Genomic DNA, 14,578 nt, shown 5'->3' on the forward strand with positions numbered 1-14,578 from the left:
GCAATAGTAGTTAAGCAATTTGAATTTCTTGGCTCTATTCAAGTTATTAAAAACGTAAAGTATGACCACATTTGATAAGATCATCAAAATAAACATGTCAGTAGAAATAAAAACAGAAAACTTTCCGATGACTTCCTATTGTACTTAGGGATAAAAATCTAAACTTACAAAGTCTATAAGGCTCCCTATGATTGAGTTTCTTCCTTCTTCAAACTCTTCTCAAACTCAACTACATAAGCCTTCAATTCGGTTCCTCAAACTTACTCATGGTACAACTACTCTAATTTCCATAATGCAGCCTCCTCCCTCTCATTCGAATCTCAGTTCAATGTTAATTCCTCCAAGCTCCAGACCACCACCCACCTCCACCCATCATTCTCAATTTCTTTTGTGAGCTTCCCTGTTTTATTTTATCACAATACCCTATTTTATTTCTTCATAGACTGTAACAATATTTCTGTCTTATTTTCTAATTTATTACCTGTCTTCCTCACTGAAATATATACTCCTTAACTTCTTCTCTGTTTCAACACTAAACTCTTATATCTGCAAAAGATATTTATTACCTAACTTTTAGAAACACATAAGTTTATTTAGCAGGCTACAGTTGTGGCTCAGTGGTAGAGAGCTTGCCTAGCATGTGTGAAGCACTGGGTTAAATCCTCAGCACCATATTATAAATAAATAAAATAAAGGTAAAATGTCCATCTATAGCTAAAAGATGTTTTTAATTATAAAAAGTTTATTTAGCATTATCATACTGAAGATACACATCAGACTTTTCTGTTATTTCTAATATCAATAGCTGACATAAAAGGAAATAACCTATTATTTTATGTGTTCTATTTCTTTAGCTGTACAGAGAATTAATACTATTTTTTCCTCCTCAGGTATAAGACTCAAAAAACTCTAGGACTTAAGTGTTTTTCTTGCACAAAGGAAAAAGAATTTGTAACTATTGAACAACTGCATAAGGTTCTAAAACACTCAAGAGTTTGTTTACAATTGTGGAACCTTGAAAAAGACCAGTATGAAATAAAAACTCTAAAAGTCTTTGAAATTGCAACAAAATACTAAGTTATAAAATCAATAACTTTTGTAAAGTTGAGATTCTAAACAATATTATTTAAAGTATTGTCTTTACAAAGAAAATATTGCTTTACTTCCTGAGCAGAATATGTAATAGATTAGCTAAAAGAAAAACAGTGTTTAAGAAAAAATAGGAAAATTAAATGATAAATGATAGATCCAAATGAGAATTACATGATTCACTTTCATTCTGTTTTATGAATTTAAGAAGGTGAAAACTCTTTTTAGCATGAAATGTACATTTTCACTGTGCTATACCATATGTAAATAAGTAAACATACCTGTTCTGATATAAGTACATAAAGTTCCTGAAGGAGTTTATCGTTTTCACTTGATTGATCTGTCCCAGGTGAGGATTCATTTGTTACTGATGGTGAAAATAACTGTTCTTGCTTGCTTTCTCTTCTAATAGCCACATTTTCAAAAGAAATTTTCTCTTCCACTACTGTTTTTGCTTCTTCTCCAAAATATTCACCTACATTAGATAATGATCCTTGAGAATCCTTGCTTATAATAGTTACTATTCCATCTTGTAAAGAGCTTAAATGAACATCACACATGTTTACATTTTCTGCTCTATGATGGTTAATTAGGAGTTCTAGCTCTTGACATCTCAATAGAATTTTCTCTTTTTCTTGCTTTAAAGATTTGACTTCTTCACTGAGAAAATTAACCTCACCATGTTTCTGTTTTAATTGTTCAGAGAGATCAGACAGTTTCTCTGACAATTCTAGCTTTTCTCGCTTGGTTACCTCAAGTTTTTCCATAAGTTCTGTTGTATCTTTCTCAACAACTTCACAGATTTCTAATGGCTCTGCGACAAAAGCTTTGTCAGTATCAAGCATGGCACTTTTCAACTTGATTATAGCTGGATTTATTCTTTGTAAATGAAGCTCTTCATTTAGTGCTTTAAGTTTACTTTTATACTCTAATTCTTGTTTGTTTTTACTATCTTCTAAATCATCTTTTACCTTGAGAAGGCAAATATACTCCTCCTGTAACTCTTGATAGTTAACTTCAAAATTTTTTACAGCAAATGAAAATGTACTTCTTTGCTTCTCAATTTCTTCATTTAGCTGAATGCACTGTTGCTTGAGGGCCTCATTCTCTTTTGTAAGCATTTCCATTTCTTTTTGCCAGCTACAATCTTTGGATATGGACTTGCTGGAGTCAATGAAAATCAATTTTTCTTCTTGTTCAGCAGGAACATAAATTTTCAACATGTCCTCAATAGCTTTTTTCTCATTTTTAAGAATGTTATTTTCTGTTTCAAGTTGTGAAAACTTTTCTTTAAGGTCATCCTCTTTTTCCTTTATTTGTTTCTCCAATAATTCAATTTTAAGTTGTAATTCCTGAACTTCTTGTTCAAGTGTAACTTTTTCTTTTTTTTCTCGTCTTAATATTTCGATTTCCTCTTGGAGTTCATGCATTTGAAGGGTCATTTCTTCTGATTTTGAATCCATGATGGACTTCTGTAAATCTTTCAGTTTTGAAATTTCCAAAACCAACTGATTCTGCTTAGTTATCAAATTATCTTTTTCAAATTGCATTGTTTCTATCTTTTGTCTCATTTCATTTTGTAAGCCATCTATCTGCTGTTTATAGTGAATGCCTAAGCTATCTTTAAGTTTTTCAATATTTATTCGATGTTCAACTTCTAAATCTTCTTTTAGTTTCGAAAGTTCTTCTTCATGACTAAATAGGAGCTGTGTTCTCAGCCTCTCTAATTCAGCTTCTTGTGATTCAGCCATTCTGTCTAATACAGCATTTTTTTCTTTTTCCAACATTTCAAGTTTTATCTTGTAATTTGTAACTTCTGCTTCATGTTTTAACTCTAGTTCTTTCCTAGATTCAGATGCCAGAACAATCTCAGCTTTTAAAGCTTCCACTGTACTAAGGGACTTATGTGCTTCATTCAGTTGACTTTCTTGTTCAGCTATTATCATTCTAGCTCTCTGAATTTGGTCCCTTAAAAAGTTCAATTCTTCCAAAAGGTCATCAAGTTGTCTCTGCAGAGTAGATTTTTCTCCTGAAATTATTCCTAGTTCTTCTTGGAGTTTTTCCTTTTGAGCGTTAGTATCTTGTAATTTCATATTCAGTTCATTTATTGCCACGTTCATTAACTTTATTTGATCTTCATTAATTGTAATATTTAAATGTGATTTTAAAACACTCTCAATTTCTTCCTTATGTTGTGCTTTAAGTTCCTCTATCTGTGACATGTGTTGCTTTATTAACTCTTGTTTCATCTGTACTATCTGTTGCCCATACATTTCATCCATCTCTGCTCGGAGTTGTTCTAATCTTTTCTGCATTTCTTGTTCCACCATTCTCTGTACCACATCAGATTCAAACTGGCATTCTGAGTAATGATATCTTTTCTGAAGGTCTTCAGCTGTACCCTGTTTTATTTCTTCAGAACACTGTCTTTCTTTTTGCTTAGAATTAGCCAGCTCTAATTTCATACTTGCAATTTGTTCTTGTAATTCTCTTATTAATTTTTCAGTGGCTGTGACTTGATCTTTTAGCTCAAGATTCTTTTTTTCTTCTTCTATTAGTCTTATATTTAATGCCTGGATGATTGCCTCCTTTTCCTGTAATTCTTTTTTATTTGACTTTTCTACTTCATCTTGTTCCTTTAGAAAGAAAAGAAAATGAAAATATAAGAATGACATTTTTAGCTTCTGGCAACTTCTTATGGGTGTCTCCTTTTTATATAATTCTATAAAAAGCAACTGTTGGGCCTGCCCCCCCATTTTTCCCAGTACAAGGAGACCTAGGACTTATCTACCTGACAGTACATATGAGCAAACAATATAACAGTTTTACCCTTCTTGGGAAGAAATTTCTCTTATATTGTGCTGTGATTAAATATTTAAATTTAAAAATGCAATCTAATTTGCCTAGCATGTGTAAGGCCTTGGGTTTGATCTCTAGCACCACCAAAAAAAAGCAAAACAAAACAAAAACCAGTCTGACTAAAATATCTATATAAACCATCACATTTTCATTTTTCTTATTAACTGGTCAACATTCTAAATATTAAGTATTTCTGATGGCTAGTTATAGTACTACATACTCTCTAGACACTTTCAGAAGACACAAAAAAATAAAAACCGGTCCTCCCCTGGATTCTCAGAAGAAACAAACAAACAAACAAAAAATACCGGTCCTCCCCTGGATTCTAATGATTTGAAGGTATTTCATGGACAAGTGCTATAAAATGAGAAAAACAACAAGAACTAAAGTGGATTCCTTTAAGTCTTCCTTAACTTCATTCCTGGGGTTTTAAGTGAATCAGAAATTTAGGGATATGCAATGCTTAAGTGACTAAACATCAAGTGACACCTAAGACCACTACTGTATATTTACGGCATACCAACTTGGGCTTAGACTCACAGTTCAAACAGAAATATAAAAGACCATCAGATAATTTTCCCCAGTTCCTATCTGGGGACTCAATTTTGGAACTGGAGATTAGGCTAAGACAAGACATATTAACGCATATTCATTAAGCAGTTAAGAGCTGTATTCCCAAAGCCAAGGAAATAAGTGAAATCTATATAACTGATGAAAATATGGGTAAGGAAGTAAAGTTATCTTAAGGAGACACGAGTCCTTGCCAAACAGGACTTCTAGGCGCCTTGAATGAATGTACTAAGAAAATGTAGGCATTGATCAATTGAGTATAGTTCTTGGAAGAAGACCAACGCACTGTCAACCTTTGAGAAGTCTGATCCCTCTCGAAAAGCCATACTTAATGCAGAAAACAATGTTGGGAGTTACAGCAAGGAGCATTTAAGAAGTTTAGTCTACAGACATGAACATTACAACTCTGAGATGGATGTAACAGGTTATCTCAACCTCATGCCACTGAAGGTCTGATTCCTCCAACACCCTTTCATCTAATACTTAATAAACAACTTTTTAAATTATTACCTGGCTTTTAAAATTCATCTGTCCATAGAAAGAAAATAAAATCCAATGAGCTTAAAATCTGAAGTTTGTGATAATTATTTCTCATTGTAAATTCACAGTCTTATATTTAGACTTAAACATTAACCTCTTGAACTAATTCACCTCTGATATAGCTCAAGGAAAAAAAAAGACTTCTGAGCCTAACAAATAAAGGCCAAATTTTGCACTACATAAACCAAGGTTATCTTGTGCAGCCTCTTGAGTGAGACTATGAGCTGTTGTCTTAGTGTCACATATTCCTTTTCCAATTACATCATATGTTATTACCAAGTGCTGAGCCTTAATAATTTCTACACTAGAATGCAACATTAGTAAATTAGTTTAATCTGTTAATCCTGGTATTTCTATCTGTACAATAAAGATAAACTTTCTCTATTTCCCAGAATGTGTTTGAGGCTAAAATAAAATAATTAAGGTATTTTATTTTTACTGAACTTTATACAAATATATTCATATACTAGAAATAAATTTATAAATCATTTGGAACCTATATAAAATGTAAAATCAGGACTGGGGCTGGGTCACAGAGGTAGAGTGTTTGCCTTACACGCGTGAGGCACTGGGTTCAATTCTCAGCACCACATAAAAATAAATGAATACATAAAGATATCATGTCCATCTACAACTAAAAAAATTTTTTAAAAAGTAAAATCAGTTCATGATGGTCAATTTTAGCTAAACTGTTAAATAATAACTAGTTTTGAAAAATATTAACACTGATATAAAAATCTGCTATAATTTTATTTCCTGATTATTCTATAAGATAAAAGGAACACTCCTCATAAAAGAAAATAACTTAATTCAACACTGTCCAACACCTAATATGATTAATAAATAACTAACCATAATTCTTCATTCAACTATTAAACACCACAAATTCACAGTTTTCTTTGTTTAGCTTTTTTCAAATTACATGGTTTTAAATGACTTGTTCTATGTTACAAAACTGACAGCCCTTCAGTCATGGATGCAATCCTCTATTTTTAGAACTACACCTGGAAGAGTGGGGAATAATATACTTCCTGTTTGTGACTATTATAACACAGGAGGTTTGGAGAATTAGAATAATGAGCCTTTGACCATCAATATAGTTACTTCATCTGCTCTGACAGAACTACTTGTCAAAGGGATTCAATTTTTTGAAAACTGAGAAATTAAAATATAATAAGAACAATACAAGTATTGTTGCTAACATTCAAATAAACAGTTTATTTTCATTACTAAAATGAATTACATAAATTTTAGATAATCTGAAATTATACTGCCTAGTGACAATAAGAGATAATAAAATCCTAGATCCGGGCACTTTCAACCTAGGCCTTGATTATCTTTCTACTCTTACCCTCCAGAAAGACACTTCCAAAGCCTACTGCTTTCTAAGTAAATTATTTTTTGCTCCCTATACATTTTCAACATTTCAGCCTGGGTCTTTATGCCCACTCCACACCCCGCAAAGAATATCCTGCCTACCTCTATTTGTTATGAATTCATAAACAATTATCTTGATTACCAAATAGGTATTGAATAGCTATTATGTTCCATATGTTATATCAATTTATGGGTAAACAAAATATAAATACCACTTTATTCCAATTTATAGATCTATCTCAAATATTACCTCCCTGCTGATGTCTACCCTGAATCTTTTCCTCATAAAGCAGACCTAGTCAAAACAATCATAATACTTGTTATCTGCACTTATTTTTTATTTTGTGGTAACTTGTGTACATGTCACACCTCTCCATGGGTTCAGTGAAGAAAGGGGACATCTTAAGGTTCATCATATAACTTTTGCAAGGGTTACTACAGAATAGATATTCTGTAAACACTTGCATAATCTTTAAATTACCTTAGTTGAAAAGCATGCCCTTCTCATAATTTTAATTTGTACATTTCCTATTTTTTAAAGAGGAGTCTCTGGAGTCACATAACTGAGCTTTGAAATCTGGCTCTATCAATACATCACTTCTGCACCTGGATTATTTCCTTCATCTTGCGTTGTCTTGGTACCATCATTTGTAAAATGTAAATGATAAAGGTACCCTTATCTCATAGGGTTGTAGTGATGATTCAATGCATTAATATGTGTAAGAGGCTTTGAATACTGCCTGTTATAGAGTAAGTACTTAATAAGTGCTAGTTAATGCTTTTGTTATCCAAACAATATTCTTGCCTTGGTAATTTCTCAACTTTCTGTAGAATCTTCTATGTTTATAAAATATGTTGTATTATATGTATTCTGCATCTTCATTATTCACAGATTCTGTATTTGCCTACTTGCTCAAATTTATTTGAAACCCACAAATCCATACCAATGGTGCTTTCATAGACATTTGTAGACACGCACAGAGTGATGGCAAGAAATTTGAGTTACTGTAAAATGATGTTCAGCTATATTCAAATGATATGATCACACTATATGATCACACTGCCTTGTTTCAACTCTCATAGAGAAAAAAAGAGGACAGAGATGGCAAGGATCAGAATGCAGTGTAGTGCAAGGAGCTCAAAATCTCAACTCTGGCACCTGTTAATGGGGCAGCTTCAGGCAAATCACATCTAAACTTCAACTTCTCAAAAAAACAAACAAACAAAAAAAATAGAATCTACTAGCATGAATTGTTTTTAAGATTAAAGATTACAACATGGCGGCGGGCGCGGAGACATCAAGTCTCTGACCTCTTCAGCTGCGTGGGCACAGGGAGTCATAAACCGTCTAAATGCTGTTTGCTCAGGATCACTAGGCAATGCTGAGCTGATGTGGATCTGGGGCGAACAGTCTGGGCCTCTCAGAACACACACTGAGCCTGGATCGCCTGTGTCTCGCAGACAAACAACTGTGACTCAGCACTAAACGATCCCGCTGAAACAACTGGTCGGCCCTTCTGAACCTGCGGAGGTTAATACCAACCGAGCCTTCATAGGCAGTGGCCACAGGATTGAGACGGGGCTTGGGAGAGCCAGTCAGGACCCACCCATTACATTGGTCACCCGGCAAAGGGAATGAACAGTCGCCATTTGCATGGGATACCACCATGGCAGAGAACTGACGTCACCAGAATGCGGTGGAGGAGATAACTCCATTGAAACCGGCAGCTACAGGTGTGTAACCCCCAGCCCACCCTCTCCACACAGTGGGGAAACCTTAAGGGCCCCTCCCAGCTCTCCCGTGAGCACGATAGTCAGACCAAGGGAATCAAGAGTGGTGCGGGACCCAGGGCGCGGAACCCCCGGCTACCGCTCCCACCAGTGCTGACAACTGAGGTCTCTTGCACCAGCTACCAGGGGTGTGGCTACCGGAGGACAAGCAAAATTCACCGAGGGTTCTCAGCCCCAAGCTCCACAAACCTAGGGTCTAAGAGAATGGAAAACAGGGAGAGTGTGACCAGTCGTTCAAGAAAATAGGGCTCCCGGGAGCAGCAGACCTGGCGTGTAGCCAGTATTGTGGTAAGCATAACTGGTGAGCAGGGCCTGGCTTGAGGAAAAGTGGGGAAGTGACTAGACACAAGAGAAGGCCCTAGGCAATCAGGATTGGAGACCCGCCCAGTCTGGGAAGAGGAGCTGCTGCACAGTGATTGGTTCCCGTGTATTGAGAGGAGAAGCGTGGCCCAGTGGGCACAGCTCTACCTACTGGAAGAGAAGTTAATTAAACTCTAAGACTGCATTTATTAATTTTTTTTTTCTTTTATTATTTGGGTTTTTTTCTTTTCATTTCCATTTTTTTATTTTTTAAATTTTTAAATTTAATTTTTTTGATTATTTTTTTAAAACTTTTTTTCTTTTTTTATTTTCTATTTTTTTTCTTTTGTCTTTTCATTTCTTTTCAATTTCCTTACTCCCCCTTCCTTTAATTCTACCTGCTTACTCTCATTCTCTTTAGTGACTTGTTCCCTTCCCTTCTAATACCTTTCCTCCCAAGCATCAAATAAATAGGAGTACACAGTAACTCAGCAGTCTAACAGAACAAGAAGTAACATGATCAGCATGAAAAAGCAAGGAAGAAAAGGAATACCAACAAGGCAGGAGAGCCTAAATATTCAGGAGGACCTAGAGTCATCAGAAAAATGGTCAAATAAAGAACTCAAGGAATACCTTAGACAGATGGAATGGAACCTTAAAGAGGATACAAGACAGCAAATTAAAGCAGCGAAAGAACACATTGAAAATGAATTACATAAACAGATAAAAGAAGTTAAGCATCTTTATCAGGAGATAGAGATTATAAAAAATAATCAAACAATAATTCTAGAAATGAAGGAAACTATCAACCAAATTAAAAACTCAAATGAGAGTATCACTAACAGAGTGGAGCAAGTAGAAGCCAGAACGTCAGATAATGAAGACAAAATATATCATCTTGAAAAGAGTCTAGCCAACTCAGAAAGGCTGGTAAAAAATCACGAGAAAAACATCCAAAAGATATGGGATAACATAAAAAAAACAAACTTAAGAGTCATCAGGATAGAGGAAGGTATAGAGGTTCAAACCAAGGGAATGAGCAACCTGCTGATTGAAATAATTATAGAAAACTTTCCAGAAATAAAAAAGGTATCGGATGAGCAAATTGTAGATGCATACAGGACACCGAGCACACAAAATCACAGTAGACCAACGTCAAGACACATTTTTATGAAGATATCCAATATACAGAACAAAGAGAAAATATTAAAAGCTACAAGAGAAAGGAGGCAGATTACATTCAGGGATAAACCAATAAGGTTAACAACGGATTTTTCATCACAAACGCTGAAAGCGAGAAGATCCTGGAACAACGTATTTCAAACACTGAAAGACAATGGATGCCAACCAAGAATTTTGTATCCAGCAAAATTAAGTTTCAGGTACGACAACGAAATAAAAATCTTCATGATAAACAAAAGTTAAAAGAATTTGCAGCCATAAAACCAGCATTGCAAAGCATATTGAGCAAAACACTACACGAGGAAGAAATGAAAAACCATAACCAAAACCAACAATGGGAAGTACCTCAGTAAAGACAGAGGGCAGGGGGAAAGCTAATCATGGAGAAACAAACTAAATTTAAAAAAAAGATAAATAATCAAACATGGCTGGAAGTACAAACCATATATCAATAGTAACTCTAAACGTTAATGGCTTAAACACTCCAATAAAGCGACATACGCTGGTAACATGGATTAAAAAAAAATCCAACAATATGTTGCCTCCAGGAGACACATCTGATTGGAAAAGACATACACAGGCTGAAGGTGAAAAGTTGGGAAAAAATATACCACGCATACGGTCCTCGTAAGCAAGCAGGGGTGGCCATCCTCATATCGAATAAAATCAACTTCAAGACTAAGTTAATCAAAAGGGATAAGGACATTATATACTGTTAAAAGAAACCATTCACCAAGAAGACATAACAATTATCAATATTTATGCACCAAATACTGGTGCTACGACGTTCATAAAACAAACTCTCCTCAAGTTCAAGAATCAAATAGACCACATCACAATAATTATGGGTGACTTCAACACACCTCTCTCACCATTGGACAGATCCTCCAAACAAAAGTTGAATAAAGAAACTATTGACCTCAATATCACAATCAATAACCTAGACTTAACTGACATATATAGAATATATCAACCATCATCAAGTAGATATACTTTTTTTCTCAGCAGCACATGGATCCTTCTCAAAAATAGACCATATATTATGCCATAGGGCAACCCTCAGTAAATATAAAGGGGTGGAGATAATACCATGCATTTTATTTGATCATAATGGAATGAAACTGGAAATCAATGATAAAGGAGGAAGGAAAAATCCTACATCACATGGAAAATGAACAAAATGTTACTGAATGATCAATGGGTTACAGAAGACATAAAGGAGGAAATCAAAAAATCCTTAGAGATAAATGAAAATACAGACACAACATATCGGAATCTATGGGACACAATGAAAGCAGTTTTAAGAGGGAAATTCATCGCCTGATGGTCATTCCTCAAAAAAAAAAAAAAAAAAAGGAAAAACCAACAAATAAATGAGCTCACACTTCATCTCAAAGCCCTAGAAAAGGAAGAGTAAAACAACAGAAAATGTAGCAGAAGGCAAGAAATAATTAAAATCGGAGCGGAAATCAACGATATTGAAACAAAAGAAACTATTGAAAAACTGACAAAACTAAAAGTTGGTTCTTCGAAAAAATAAATAAGATCAACAGACCCTTAGCCATCCTAATGAAGAGAAGAATAGAGAGAACTCAAATTACTAACATACGGGATGAGAAAGGCAATACCACAACAGACACTACAGAAATACACAAGATAATTAGCAATTATTTTGAAAACCTATATTCCAATAAAATAGAAGATAGTGAAGACATCGATAAATTTCTTAAGTCATATGATTTGCCCAGACTGAGCCAGGAGGATACACACAATTTGAACAGACCAATATCAATGGAAGAAATAGAAGAAGCAATCGAACGACTACCAACCAAGAAAAGCCCAGGACCAGATGGGTATACAGCGGAGTTTTACAAAACCTTTAAAGAAGAATTAATACCAATAATTTTCAAGTTATTTCAGGAAATAGAAAAAGAGGGAGCTCTTCCAAACTCATTCAATGAGGCCAACATCACCCTGATTCCGAAACCAGACAAAGACACCTCAAAGAAAGAAAACTACAGACCAATATCTCTAATGAACCTAGATGCAAAAATCCTCAATAAAATTCTGGCGAATCGGATACAAAAACACATCAAAAAAATTGTGCACCATGATCAAGTAGGATTCATCCCTGGGATGAATGGTTTAATATACAGAAATCAATAAATATTATTCACCACATCAATAGACTTAAAGATAAGAACCATATGATCATCTCAATAGACGCAGAAAAAGCATTCGACAAAGTACAGCATCCCATTATGTTCAAAACATTAGAAAAACTAGGGATGATAACAGGAACTTACCTCAACATTGTAAAAGCTATCTATGCTAAGCCTCAGGCTAGCATCATTCTGAATGGAGAAAAATTGAAGGCATTCCCTCTAAAATCTGGAACAAGAAAGGGATGCCCTCTATCACCACTTCTATTCAATATAGTTCTCGAAACACTGGCCAGAGCAATTAGACGAAAGAAACTAAAGGCATAAAAACAGGAAAAGAAGAACTTAAATTATCACTATTTGCAGATGACATGATTCTATACCTAGAAGACCCAAAAAGGTCTACAAAAAAACTACTAGAACTAATAAATGAATTCAGCAAAGTGGCAGGATATAAAATCAACACGCATAAATCAAAGGTATTTTGTTGCTGTATATCAGCAACAAAACTTCTGAAATGGAAATAAGGAAAAACACCCCATTCACAATATCCCCCCAAAAAATAAAATACTTGGGAATCAACCTAACAAAAGAGGTGAAAGATTTATACAATGAAAACTATAGAACCCTAAAGAGAGAAATAGAAGAAGATCTTAGAAGATGGAAAAATATACTCTGTTCATGGATATGCAGAACTAACATCATCAAAATGGCGATATTACCAAAAGTTTTCTATAGGTTTAATGCAATCCCAATCAAAATCCCAATGACATTTCTTGTAGAAATAGATAAAGCAATCATGAAATTCATATGGAAAAATAAAAGACCCAGAATAGCAAAAGCAACTCTAAGCAGGAAGTGTGAATCAGGTGGCATAGCGATAACAGATTTCAAACTATACTACAGAGCAATAGTAACAAAAACAGCACGGTACTGGTACCAAAACAGGCGGGTGGACCAATGGTACACAATAGAGGACACAGATACTAATCCACAAAGTTACAACTATCTTATATATTTGATAAAGGGGCTAAAAGCAAGCAATGGAGGAAGGATAGCATCTTCAACAAATGGTGCTGGGAAAACTGGAAATCCATATGCAACAAAATGAAACTGAATCCCCTTCTCTCACCATGCACAAAAGTTAACTCAAAATGGATCAAGGAGTTTGATATCAAATCAGAGACTCTGCGTATGATAGAAGAAAAAGTTGGCTCCGATCTACATATTGTGGGTTCGGGCTCAAAATTCCTTAACAGGACGCCCATAGCACAAGAGTTAATAACAAGAATCAACAAATGGGACTTACTTAAACTAAAAAGTTTTTTTCTCAGCAAGAGAAACAATAAGAGAGGTAAATAGGGAGCCTACATCTTGGGAACAAATTTTTACTCCTCACACTTCAGATAGAGCCCTAATATCCAGAGTATACAAAGAACTCAAAAAATTAAACAGTAAGATAACAAATAACCCAATCAACAAATGGGCCAAGGACCTGAACTTCTCAGAGGAGGACATACAATCAATCAACAAGTACATGAAAAAATGCTCACCATCGCTAGCAGTCAGAGAAATGCAAATCAAAACCACCCTAAGATACCATCTCACTCCAGTAAGATTGGCAGCCATTATGAAGTCAAACAACAACAAGTGCTGGCGAGGATGTGGGGAAAGGGTACTCTTGTACATTGCTGGTGCGACTGCAAATTGGTGTGGCCAATTTGGAAAGCAGTATGGAGATTCCTGGGAAAGCTGGGAATGGAACCACCATTTGACCCAGCTATTATTGCCCTTCTCGGACTATTCCCTGAAGACCTTAAAAGAGCATACTACAGGGATACTGCCACATAGATGTTCATAGTAGCACAATTCACAATAGCAAGACTGTGGAACCAACCCAGATGCCCTTCAATAGATGAATGGATTAAAAAAAATGTGGCATTTATACACAATGGAGTATTACTCAGCACTAAAAAATGACAAAATCATGGAATTTGCAGGGAAATGGATGGAATTAGAGCAGATTATACTAAGTGAAGCTAGCCAATCCCTAAAAAACAAATGCCATCTGTCTTCTTTGATATAATGAGAGCAACTAAGAACAGAGCAGGGAGGAAGAGCAGGAGGAAAAGATTAACATTAAACAGAGACATGAGGTGGGAGAGAAAGGGAGAGAAAAGGGAAATTGCATGGAAATGGAAGGAGACCCTCATTGTTGTACAAAATTACATATAAGAGGTTGTGAGGGGAATGGGAAAAAAAAACAAGAAATGAATTACAGTAGATGGGGTAGAGAGAGAAGATGGGAGGGGAGGGGAGCGGGGATAGTAGAGGACAGGAAAGGTAGCAGAATACAACAGTTACTAATATGGCATTATGTAAAAATGTGGATGTGTAACCGATGTGATTCTGCAATCTGTATACGGGGTTAAAATGGGAGTTCATAACCCACTTGAATCTAATGTATGAAATTATATGTCAAGAGCTTTGTAATGTTTTGAACAACCAATAAAAAAAATAATTGAAAAAAAAGATTAAAGATTACAATCCATGTGATACATTTCCTACCAGGAGCTCTTATTAACTAAATAATTTCCCCAAACTGGAATATAACTCAAGTGAATAAAAAGAATCAACCACATTTTTTTGTAGTTTAAATTTACAAAATTTCTTTTTCAGAATTTTATAATCATGGCTAAAATAAGAAG

General features: G+C 34.9%; 1 protein-coding gene across 1 annotated transcript in view; it reads right to left on the reverse strand.

Annotated features, from left to right (window-relative positions):
* Positions 1–14,578, reverse strand: part of LOC308633208 (A-kinase anchor protein 9-like) — a 125,195-nt gene that overhangs the window by 96,027 nt on the left and 14,590 nt on the right. The window contains exon 8 of the mRNA XM_081265743.1: positions 1,371–3,725. Within this exon, the coding sequence (XP_081121869.1) occupies positions 1,371–3,725 (2,355 nt within the window). The remainder of the gene's footprint in view (positions 1–1,370; positions 3,726–14,578) is intronic.

This window comes from Spermophilus citellus (genome assembly GCF_964194105.1).
Source record: "Spermophilus citellus genome assembly, chromosome: 14".
Lineage (NCBI taxonomy): Eukaryota > Metazoa > Chordata > Mammalia > Rodentia > Sciuridae > Spermophilus > Spermophilus citellus.